Source organism: Theropithecus gelada, chromosome 2 (genome assembly GCF_003255815.1).
Source record: "Theropithecus gelada isolate Dixy chromosome 2, Tgel_1.0, whole genome shotgun sequence".
Classification (NCBI taxonomy): domain Eukaryota; kingdom Metazoa; phylum Chordata; class Mammalia; order Primates; family Cercopithecidae; genus Theropithecus; species Theropithecus gelada.
In genome coordinates this window covers 43,050,450-43,062,927 of record NC_037669.1, presented here as the reverse complement: position 1 = coordinate 43,062,927, position 12,478 = coordinate 43,050,450, and the positions used below count along the sequence as shown (strand labels likewise).

The following is a 12,478-nucleotide window of genomic DNA, read 5'->3' as shown; positions in this document are numbered from 1 at the left end:
AAAGCAGTGAGATCATTAGAGACATGAAACAGTAATGAGAAAGAAGGTGATTCAAAACAAGTAGGGTTTGAAGGAAAGAAGCATTTAATATGGCTAGGAGAAAAGAGGGACAGCATGGTGGCAATTTCAGGCTGTGCTACGATGTTGCTATGGCAGACCTGTGAGTTTTATCTCGCAAACTCATAGTGGTTAGACAAAGAGTTGTGATGTGAGAATTTTAAGTCAGGTAACACACAAATTCTCAATTTTATGCATTTCAGTCTAAGCTCAATGTCATATAAGGTAAAAACCTCAATAAACATAAAGTAAACCACAAGATCTCTTATTAGCGATAGAAAATATATGAAATCCAGGTCCTTGTCAGGAACTTGAACTAGAACTTCTGTTTTCCAATCCTTATTGAAGGTTTGGTACAAAAAAACACGCATAGACATTTTTCTATGCATGGCTCTGAAAGCCAGGTAATCTTTTCCTTTTGACTTATCTGAATTGTATTCTTGAACTAGACCAGATTAGACTTCTGCTGATTTATCCCACTCCTGAACTCTCATAATTATGGTTGCTAGAAGAATGTTATCCAAATGCTGTCCTCTTTATGTACTTCAGGTCTCAGTAACAGGAAAAACAATGTTTTTATCCAATGGACACTAAAACCTATGGATTATCCCCCTTTGCTTTGGCCACAAGGAAACTCAACGGTAATATGTGCAACCTTTCTCTAACAAATGGATGGACTATCTAGTTTGCATCTCCAGAAGGAAATGTTACCGCAGTTTATTATTCTCCTGTATCTATTTTCCTTCTTCTGACTCCCTTACTTGGCCCCTTCAATTTTTTTTTTTTCCTAAATTGCCTCAAATCCTTTGTGTGGAATAAGCTGGAGTACAACTAAATAAAACTACATAATACAAAATCTAGAATTTTCAGTTAAATAGAATGAAGGGATGTTAAAATGTTACATTTTACTTTTAAGAACAGTCAAAATAAATTTTTTTAATTTTAAAAAAAGAGAGTCAAAAGAAAAAAATTGCAAAAGTGTTTAAGTCCAGCACACCTACCAGAATTAATATACATTCAAGCCAATCTCCTATAACTTTGATATTTGTTTATACCACTATACATTCACAAATAAAACTCAGAATAATGACCCAGGGCACTAACAGAGCCTATTAAATAAAATACTGAAATATTTCAAGTTTTTCCTCTAAAAAAATAGAAGTAGGTTGAGACATCATTTTACATATATTTTAATCACCATAATCACAATATTTTCTAATTAAGCCCTCAGAAACCCCAATTAAATATAACATCTTACCATTATCTTACCATTACCCAGGTGATCCAAGAAATTGTGGACATTCTCTAAGGTTCTATCCTGGGCCTCTCTCTAAACCCAGTAGGCATTTTTCCCCTCACAATATCAACCACATCTACGTGAATGTTTCCAAAATCTCTATCCCATCTCCACTGAACTACCTTGTCAAAACCTCAATTTATTTATTTTATTTATATATACATTTTTTGAGACAGGGTCTTGCTCTGTCACCCTGGAATATAGGGGTGAGATCACGGCTCACTGCAGCCTCAACCTCCTAGGCTCAAGCGATCCTACCACCTATGTCCCCAGAGTAGCTGGGAGTATGTTATGCTTGGCTAATTTTTAAATTTTTTGTAGAGACGGGGTCTCCCCATGTTGCCCATGCTGATCTCAAACTCCTGGGCTCAAGTGATCTGCCTGCCTCAGCCTCTCAAAGTGCTGAGATTACAGGTGTGAGCCACTGTGCCTGGCCTAAAACCTCAACTTAAATAATTAAAGTGGGCCAGGTGCAGTGGCTCATGTCTGTAATCCCAGTACTTTGGGAAGCCAAGCAGGAGGATCACTTGAGCCCAGGAGTTTGAGGTCAACCTGGGCAACACGGTGAGACCTCATCCACTAAAAATAAAATTAGCTGGGTGTGGTGGTGTGCCCCTGTCGTCCCAGCTACTTGAGAGGCTGAAGTGGGAGGATCGCTGGAGCCCAAGAGGTTGAGGCTCAGTGAGCTGTCATCATGCCACTGCACTCCAGCCTAGGTAACAGAGCAAGCCCCAGTGTCTTAAAAAAAATGATCAAAATGGAGCTTCATTATCTTTCTCTTCTGCCTCACACCTCATAAACAGTCTGTTCCAAAGATCTCATTTCTGGCAATGACACCATCATTCTGTCCAATTCCAAGGCTTCAGTCATCTTTGCCTCTTCCTTCTTTTCATCTCTGGTATTCCATCCTATCCAGCTTGGTCACTTCTTTTGAAGTGATCTAACTTCAAAGTGATCCCCAATCAAACTATTTCTCTTCATTATCATTCTAGTTCTTTTGGCATTCTAATTTTCATTTGCACATTTATTTTCTTATTTCAGGCCCTAATAATAAGTTGGCCTCTCCGCCTTATCTCTCTCCTCTTGGACTGTCCATCTCACCCTAAGTTCCACTGTCTCAGGACTGTTTTTTATCAAGTCACTTCCCTTGAATTTGCAGCAGAGCTTCCTATAACATATTACCTCAAAGTGACACCCTTCAATCTGAACTTTCAGGGCAATCCAAGATCTGGCCCCATAGTGATTATCATACGTGTCTCACAACTATCCCTAAATCACCATCCACTGACCCAGGATAAGCATGTTAATACACCTACCATGCTAAGTCATGTTCTTTGCTTATTCTGCCTCTCCTCCGTACACCTGGAATGTCCTCCTCCCTACCTTAGCCAACTCTTATTAATTCTTCAGGACATGGCTCATGTCTCATCTCAACAATGAAGTCCTCTGTTTACTATATCCTATATGGACTGTGTTTTTACCTTATTTCCTTCTGTATGTGTAATCAATATCAAGCTGCTCAGACGTTAATCGTTCCATAATTGTTTCACGTCTAAGATTTCCAAGGTGGTCTCATCCATTCCCATGGTTTTAATCACAAACTGTAGGCTGACTTCCAAATCTAAATGTCTATACTTGTCCTCTTCACTAAGCTTCAGACTCATATCTCCAGCTGCTTACCTAGCAGTGCCCCCTGGATGTCTAATGGGCATCTCAGATTTAACATGTCCAAACAGAACTCTTACTTTTTACCAATCAGACACACTTATCCTCTCCTTTCTTGCTCATTTGAGCTTCATTATTCATCCAGTTCCTCAGGTCAAAAAACTACAGGTGATTATTCTTCTTTTTCCCTCACATCCCATTTCAATCCAGTAGGAAGATTTGCTGGTATTAATCCCAAAATATAGCCCCAATCTATTTCTATTCATTACAACCCTAGCTCGTTACAATCAGCACCTCCACCTGAACTTCTCTAAGAGTCTTCCATCTGACCTCTCTGCTTCCACTTTCTCCTTTATTCTTTACAGTGCAGCCAGAATGACCTACTCTAAGCCAAATGAAATCATGTAACTCTCCAGCTTAAAACTACCCAGTATCTTCCTACTGCATTAAACTAAACAGACTAATAGACTCCAAACTTACTACATAACCTGCCCCATTCCTACCTTTCTGGCCTCACTTTCTGCAACTCTATTAATTGTCCATAATGCTTCAAGATCACTGGTTTTCTTTCTGTCTCTTGGTATGTAAAAACGGGCTTCTCCACTGGCTGCTACCTTTGCCTTGCTCTTCATACACAGCATCCTTCATATAACTACCTCCTCTCTCATCTTTTAGGTCTCTGCTCAAATGTCACCCTCTCAGAGAGTCCCTTGACCACCATAAATAGTCACTCTCTAACCCATTTGCCCAGTTTTACTTGATTTATATATGATACAGTGATAAGTGCTACCCCCTCCCACTAGATGTAAGCTGCTTCAGTTCTTTGAGGGCAGATATTAGGTAAAAAATTTTATTTCCAATTATAGTTTGCCTACTACACCCCTAGGTAAGTAAGAATGCAAATAAATACTTAGTGATGAACTTATAAGAGGACTATCTATGATCTGTGCAACTATAAAATTTCCTAGAGCCAGATATAAACACAAAGAAACTACAAAAAGGCTGCGGCTGACATGATGACTATTTAGTATAAGTTCAGAATATGATTCTTGACTTGAACAGGCTTTCCTAATCACTCCTTTCTATTGCAACCACTTAAACTTCATTAAAATGACAACTACTGGGCAAGCGAGTCAAATGAAGCAAACTGAAGTCTTACTTAATGTTATAATGTCCAGTTTTCAGTGTACATCTATCAGGAAGTTGAGCAAGTTTCCTCGAGAGCATTTTAAAATACTTTCTGCACTCCTGCATTCCTGTGCTTTGTTCATAATCAGTAGAAGCAGAAAGTGGCAGTCCATCTCTGACACGAATGACTGAGGCAGATAAAATCATAGACATTTCAACCAACAGAGAAGACCTAAAACAAAATGAACAATTTGGGTTAGATAAAAATTAAAGCCAAACTTGATTAGCATATGTAAAAATGTTCAACTTACAAGTAATATAAGAATACTAATTAAAATGGCCAGGCACAGTGGCTCACACCTGTAATCCCAGCACTTTGGGTGGCTAAGGCGGGCAGAGCACAAGATCAGGAGTTTGAGACCAACCTGGCCAACAAGATGAAACTCCTTCTCTACTAAAACTACAAAAATTAGCCGGGCATGGTGGTGCACACCTGTAATCCCAGCTACTCAGGAGGCTGAGGCAGGAGAATTGCTTGAACCTCGGAGGCAGAAGCTGCAGTGAGCTGAGGTCGTGTCACTGAGCTTCAGCCTGGGCAACAGAGTGAGACTCTGTCTCAGGAAAAAAACAAAACAAAACAAATTAAAATAACATATTATGCTTCACTTAACATATTAGCTTTTCTTTTTTTGAGACAGCATGTTGCTCTGTCACTCAGGCAGGAGTGCAATGGCGCCATCTTGGCTGACTACAACATCCCCCATCCAGGGTTCAAGCAATTCTCCTGCCTCAGCCTGGGATCCCATGCCACAGGATAGGATGTGTCTGGGACCACCGGCGCCCGCCACAGTGCCGGGATTACAGGCGTGAGCCACCGCACCCAGCCACATTAGCTTTTTAAAAAATAATACTTCTATCTGGCATTCTTGTAAGTACAGATGGAAGTAAAAACTGGTACAAACAGTTCTCAAAATGATTTGGCAATTTCAACAGGAGTTTAAAGGCATATCTTTTGACCTCAATAAATTTAAATATATACCTGTCTTGAGAAAAATAATCAGAAATCCAGACAAAATTTTAAACAGACATTCTTCCACTCAAATAACTGAAAGCAATCTAAATATCCTATAACATGGTGATGGTTAAGTAAATTATAGTATATTCATATAACAGAATATAACACAGCAACTAAAAGTTATGTTTGTGGAAAAAGTTTAATAATGTGGTAAAATGCTTATATGTTAAAGAGAAAAAAGCAGGATAACAATTGCAAATGTTGTTTTACACAAACATAAGGATAAAGAGGCAAAGATAAAGAGAAGGAAAAAGGGATTGAAAAATAGATGCAGAAAAAGATGCCAAATTAAGAATATGGCCACCTCTACGAAATGGTATTATGGGTAATTATTATTTTGTAATTTCCTAAATGTTCTCAATATTCACAGTAGACATATACTACTTTTATAATCGAAAAAAAATTATTTAAAGTAAATCCTAAAGCTAAAGGATATTGGTTTTAATGTTGTTCTCAATTGTTTTACCAGGAAGTAAATCTTAATGGCCTATTTTATTGGATTCTCTTCTTGCTTTACAAAAACAGATGAAAGGACTTCACAGGCCTGAGTCTGAAGGAGCTCAGGTCAACAGTCACTCAACCTTTCATAAAATATACAGTGGCTCTCAAACTTCAGCTTGCATAAGAAGTTGATAGTTAAAAATGCAGATTTCTGGGCTCTGCCCTCAAAATTCTGAACCACTGACTGTGAGATAGGGCTTGACAATCTGCTCATTGTCTAAGGCTCATACTTTTTAAAACATTAAATTAAAACACGTTCACTATCTAAGATTAAGTGATAACTCTTCTCTGTCAGGCACAATGTCACTAAGGGCTTCCTCACTAGTGGTGAGGCAACCGGTGAAAATTCAAAAATTTGATTAAAATCTCATAGGCATTTTTCTAAAAATATTGTATCTTAGAGACTAAATTAATCCTTACCTGACCACTTCATCTAGGTCAATATTATCTCATTCCAAAAAGGAAAAAATGAGTTAGTAATACATATTTAAAAAAAAAAAAACCCATAGAAAACCAACTGTTACAAAGCTTGTAAATCAGGAGCTGATAATTTTCACTGCTGTGTGAAGTCAAAATCCGACTTCCCATTCATGGTGATCACTGATCTGACAATAAAAATTAACCCAACTAATAAAGCTAATGCATTAAGTTCACTATCCCTTTTTCCTCTTTTCATGAGGAAGAAGGAGAAATCTCTAGGTGTTACTGTGTCATTACCCTTTAATATTTTTCTCCTTTATTTAGAGACAGGGTCTCTCTATGTCACCCAGGTGGGTACAGTGGTGCGATCTCAGCTCACTGCAACCTCCACCTCCCAGATTTGAGCAATTCTCATGCCTCAGCCTCCCTAGGATTACAGGCACACGCCACAACGCCCAGCTAATTTTTGTATTTTTAGTAGAGACAGAGTTTTGCCATGTTGGCCAGGCTGGTCTCAAACTCCTGGCCTGAAGTGATCTGTCCACCTCAGTCTCCCACAGTACTGGGATTACAGGCGTGAGCCACCACACCCAGCCCCTCCATTCATTTAAAGAGAAAAATATCCAGAAGCAAATTAGTCTTTTTATTACAGTGGAATCTCCAAACTAAAGTCCCAGTGTGACATATCCCAATCGGTGTTTTTTTCCATTCATCCAGTTTTTTTCTCTTCTAAAAGCAGTAGCATGAAAAAGCTGGGATCCCTGAAAAGATACCTATACTATAAACTCCTCTTTAAATTTTTTTTACCATGTTTTATTTAATTATTAAATCAAAACTGTAACATTTAGCCTAAGTGTAAGAAAGTAAGAAAATGTCTTACTTTATACCCTTAAGCATTTATTATTTAACTATAAAACTGTTGTCTTTCCAGAAGTACACTGCAACACAATAACCATTCTGGGAATTAATTTGAGGGCAAGTTGTAACTTACAGTTCTAAATACCCATATTTTAGTATTTAAAAGTAGATTGGTTTGGGTGCCATGGCTTATACCTACAATCCCAACACTGCTTGAGGCCAGGAGTTCAAGACCAACCTAGACAACATGGTGAGACTCTGTCTCTACAAAAAAATTTTAAAAATCAGCTGGGCATGGTGGCACACGCCTATAGTCCTTGCTTTGGGGAGGCTGAAGCAGGTGGGTCGCCTGAGACCAGGAGTTCGAGGCAACGGTGAGCTATGATTGTGTCACTGCACTCCAACCTGGGTGATGAGCGAGATCCTGTCTCAAAAAGTAAAATAAAAGTAGACTGCATTACTTTATGTCTGGCCTCTCTAGGATCCTAATAGAAATATTAGGAATAGTCTTTATTAATAGGTTGCCAAATTTCATGTAGTCTTCAAAGTTATTCTTTAATGACTTGGAGGACAGATCAATAAATATATGATCCATACTTTCTAAAACACGTACTGTAAAAAGAATACAATTTTTGAGTTCCATTCGTTTAACAAACATTCACTGAGTATCTACTGTGTGCCATGAATTTTGCCAGATAGTAGGAACGAAGAGTCCTACCATCAAGAAACACCCCCAAATTAGAGAAATTCAGATGAAAAGAGCAAACAACATAGGTGTGTTGCCCACCACTTCACTAACTGGAAAACTAAAGTTGGACAAACTTACATTTTTTTTTTTTTTTTTTTTGAGACAGGGTCTCACTCTGTCACCCAGGCTGGAGTACAATGGCTCACTGCAACCTCTGCCTCCTGGGTTCAAGCAATTCCCCTGCCTCATCCTCCCAAGTAGCTGGGACTACAGGTGCCCCCCACCAAGCCTGGCTAATTTTTGTATTTTTAGTAGAGATGGGATTTAACTGTGTTGGCCAGGCTGGTCTCAAACTTCTGACCTCAAGTGATCTGCCCGCCTCGGCCTCCCAAAGTGCTGGGATTACAGGTGTCAGCCACTGCACCCAGCCTCAAATTTTCCTAATACATACTTTAGCCTTTAACCAAAAGCAGAACACAGCAGTTACATTCCCTGTCAAAATTATTACAAGGTTGTCAGAGAATTGTTTCTACATATCTATAGATAAGATTTTTCTTAGGGAAAAAATTAAACCTCTTTCTACCAGAGTAATTTGATTCAGCATCCAAACCACTTGAATTTAAGCCTGACAAACTGGGATGAATGTCCAATGATCAACGTCAGGCTTAACTAATTTTCAGACAGACTCCAATCACCTTAGGCTAAGCTGTCGCTCCATCAATTCAATAAACATACCCCTACTTTTTTTTTTTTACCCTGGATTCATAATACAGTTTGTTGTTTTTTAAACTAATCTTATCTAGACTGCACTAGCAGAAAAGGAAATCTGTCCATGTCAGGCCTAAACTAGGTTAAAGTATCTTTAAGGTCTAAGGAGGGTTGTGGTTGGGAAAATCCCAAGGAAGAATCAGTGGAACTGTGGAAAGCAAGAGGTTACAACAATTGCATGGGAAGATTTAGGAGTTTTTAGCTTATCAGGGTCATAGATAAATGTTTAGGGCACTGGGCCATTTCTCCTCACCTTTAATACACAGAAAATATTACACCTGCCTTTGGACAGCAGCAGTTAACTCATAGGGAACCGGAACAGTGGCTATTTTTTCCTCTCCCCATCAGCAACTGTTGGAGGAAAAAGCACAAGTTAGAATCTAGGTAAATCTGGGTAAACTTTTACGTAAAGTCTGAGGAAAATAAATTCCCACAATGCCAAACTACTATGGTAATGGTTAGCAAGTTCTCAGACCCAAGATAACAAGACACCCCTCTTCTTCAGAACCTTGTGTGGGTAATGACTATGGGCTCAATGTCTCAGGAGGGTATCTCTCAAAAGGTAATAAATAAAGCCCAACATATAAGTGGATTTTGTATATACGTTCTAACCAAATGCTTTCACAAATGCCACTTTTAAGATAAAAACATTTTATACTGGGGGCAAAAGCACTCATATTTGTTTTAGTTCATAATTTCCCAGTCTTCAGTCATCCAAGTACCACTTTCAGAATTATCTTCATCCATCTGTACTATTTACCTAATATTGGTCTTTGAATTGACTTACTTTTCTTGTCCTTTATTTTTTAGTAATAATATCTGTGAAATCAGTTTTGAGATATTAAGTTTTTCTCCTAATTTAAATTAAAAGAACTTGTTTCATTCAAATATGTATGTGTGTGAAAATTTTGGGAGAACTTTAATATTCATTTGCTTATCAAATTATCTTGCATATGTGACAGTACCAATATGGTACACATTATTTTATTACAAGTGCTAGCTGAGATCTGTGGGAATGGGAAAGGGTGGTAGTTAATTTGGACAGAAAGCTATACTACTTGTGATACACAGGGAGGGTGGGGGATAGATTGGGTGATAAAGAGGATGGAATTTCTGTCATTTTGCCTATGCCCTCTACCTCACTAGCAGTGTGTGACATTCCTATTATGGGTGCTTACACTGCACAGTATGTATAAGACTTCAGGCTTCACAACAGATTTTACCCACATCTAGGACAGGGCCCCCAATACATGCTCAAATGTGTCAATTCCAACACTTGTATAGTGCCACATAGTTCACAGTTGGGTAGGTAGAACTGCCAATTTACAGATGAGGAAACTGAGGCTTACTTTCTCAATGTCACACTGCTAGTATATAGCAGAGCTGGTACTTCAGTCTAAGTTTCTAGTATCTACACACTACTATGCTTCATCAGTCTACCAAAACCAACAAGAGATAAGAAACCAGGGATATAGAAACTAGCTATTCACTTGCTGCCTGGGTTCTAATCCTGGCTCCACCATGTAGCAGACATGTAAATTTGGGCAAGCTTTGCCTTTCTACATCTCAATTTCTACATCTATACATTATGGCTACTAACAGTATCTATCTCATAGGCTTATTTTAAAGATGACAAAAGTATCTATCTCATTGGCTCATGTAAAGCGCCTGAAACACTGCCTTGTAACATACTAAAAGCACTATATTAAATATTTGCTATATTATTTATTGATTACTCTCCATGGACCACGCACTTTATACACATTACCTCATTTAAGCCTTCCAAAAACCTGTGAAGTAGGTATTATTAGTTCCATTTTACCTTTGAGGAAATTCAAGCCCAGAAAGCTTAAGGAATTTTTTTAATCCCTAAACTAGTAGGTGACAAAGTAGGGATTTAAACTCAGACCCAACTCTAACAACTCTGTGAGACACTCAAGGAAGGTCACAGGCACCCCTGTGATACCTGGGCCTCTTTCATAGACCAACATAAGATATACTTCGATTTTAACCAGTTGCACGCACGCACTCACACAAAAAGGCACTAAACAGATGTGATGGTTTTCAACATAGGAAATACCCGAATGTCCCATTACTTTAGGATACGGTCACAGGTGTCAGAATCAAATACTGAAGGAACCTTAATATACCAGAAATTGTAGGTACCGTTTAAGGCACTGCCTGATTCCTTCCGATCTTAGCATGTAAGCAAATATCAATAACATGGAAAGTGATTCAGAGTTTGAAAAGTGGCTGTTCCCCTGACTGAAGTTCCCAACATCTCCAGTCTGGTGGCTGACATTTTTGCTCTGGGCTAGGCTTTGCCTTGGCTGAATAGGCCCAGGAGGGACTGGTTTTCAAGCTAGCCCCCTGCCCCAGGTGGATGACCCAGGAAACTAAGCAGCAGGAGAAAAATTATCTTAAGCTGTCTTCACTGGCAGAGAGATTCAAGACAGCTGGGGCTTGTCCTTTTCTTTCGGAAGCCTCCTCCACTTGTTGAGCCAATTGCTCAGGTCTCCCTTCTGCCACATCGTTCCCAAAGTGACTCTTGAGGCAGGGTCTCAAGAGGTTTCCGTGAGCCAACACGGGCAAATATCTGGGTTCAGTGCTCACTCCATCCCCACAAGACGTAAAGTAAGACACTGGTTCAAGTCCCATTCTGCCTAAGAGAAATAGGAAATACCACCTCAAGCTCCCGCGGGCCACCTACACAGATCACCGTGTTTCTGACAACTGGGCGCCAGGGAATCCCTACCAACCTGCTGACAGCCAAGTGCGACTGTCCCTCCCCTTTAGACACTCCTTCCCTGGCTGCCCAATACCCGAGGCGGCTCAGACGAGGCGCAACGGCCGCCCGCGTGGCCCCAGAGAACCCTCAAGTCGAAGGGGACGGGGTCCCCGCTTGCCCGTCCCTCCAGAGCTCCGCGGCCCCGGCTCCCACCCCAAAGGCACGGACTTGGCTCCTGCCCGTCGGGTAGGTCTTCAGTCCCGAGGGCGAAGGCCGAGGCTGTCGCGGGAGGCAGGGAGAGGGAGCGGAGAGGCCGGCAGGGGTTCGAACGACCCCTAAGAAGGGAAGAAGAGGACTGGGAGGGGCCGGGCACTACCTGTCGAGACGGGACCCGCCGCTCCGAGTGACGCACCCCGCAGTGCATTGTGGGGCCTGGGAGGGGCCTTTCGGCGGGGCTGCGGCGCGTCCAACGTGGCTCGCGCCCGCGGAATCAAACCACGCCCCCGTTCCCTCGGCTAGCCCAGGCCAATCGGATTCTGCGGGAAGGACACAACAACCCGCCCGATCCCAGGACCCGCCTTAGTCCCACCCGCTCCAGGAGAGATTGGCAGCGTCTCTCGCACCTGCGCCAGAAAAGTACAGTCCTCTGATGACAGAACTACGTTGACTTTAGAAATAGGGCCAATCCCCTCCGCTCGCCGCCCTGTATCTGCAGGCATTTTTGTCTTTCACACGCGGCCTCTACAGCAGACACTTATAAAGGGGACAGGGAGAAAAGCCCCCTCTGGGTGAGCAAGGAGAGGACCTGGCCCCGTCTATACCCACACACAAGAAGGAAACAAACTATGACAGAGAAGTGCCAGATGCCGACACCGCGACCCCTTCCAGACTTCGCATCGGTCATGCGTTATTAAACAGGCATTTACTGACTGTTTACCATGTGCCAAGCACCGTGTTAAACGCGGGGTTACAGGAGTGGACATAACACTTGATGGAATTTAAGACGTAATTGGAGCAAAAGATATGAAAGCATAAATAGTTACAGAATTATAAATTGTGATCAGTACTGGGAGGGAAAATTAGTGGGTGCAATGATGAATTAATTTTGCACTGTCAGGAAAGAGACTTCTGAATAAGTGCCTTTTAAGCTGCAGGCATATTAAAGAACCTTAGAGAATGTTCCCCGTCAAGGAACTATTATGTGTGAGGTTGTTGGGGCATGAAAGAACTTCGTGTGCTCTAGGAAGTAAAAGGAAGTCAGTGTGGATGGAGTGTAGGGAGCAAGGAGAAACT

The 12,478-nt window shown here is 40.9% G+C and overlaps 1 protein-coding gene across 2 annotated transcripts in view; it reads right to left on the bottom strand.

The window, feature by feature from the left end:
- Positions 1-11,618, bottom strand: part of SEC22A (SEC22 homolog A, vesicle trafficking protein) — a 73,520-nt gene extending 61,902 nt beyond the window's left edge. Inside the window, exons 1-3 of one of the 2 annotated variants that reach the window (XM_025376003.1) lie at positions 11,562-11,618; positions 8,711-8,808; positions 4,179-4,379 (exon numbers count right to left, since the gene is read on the bottom strand). In XM_025376003.1, the coding sequence (XP_025231788.1) occupies positions 4,179-4,360 (182 nt within the window). In that variant the 5' untranslated portion in view covers positions 4,361-4,379; positions 8,711-8,808; positions 11,562-11,618. The remainder of the gene's footprint in view (positions 1-4,178; positions 4,380-8,710; positions 8,809-11,561) is intronic. The other variant, XM_025376002.1, reaches the window with a different exon arrangement.
- Positions 11,619-12,478: the final 860 nt, after the last annotated feature.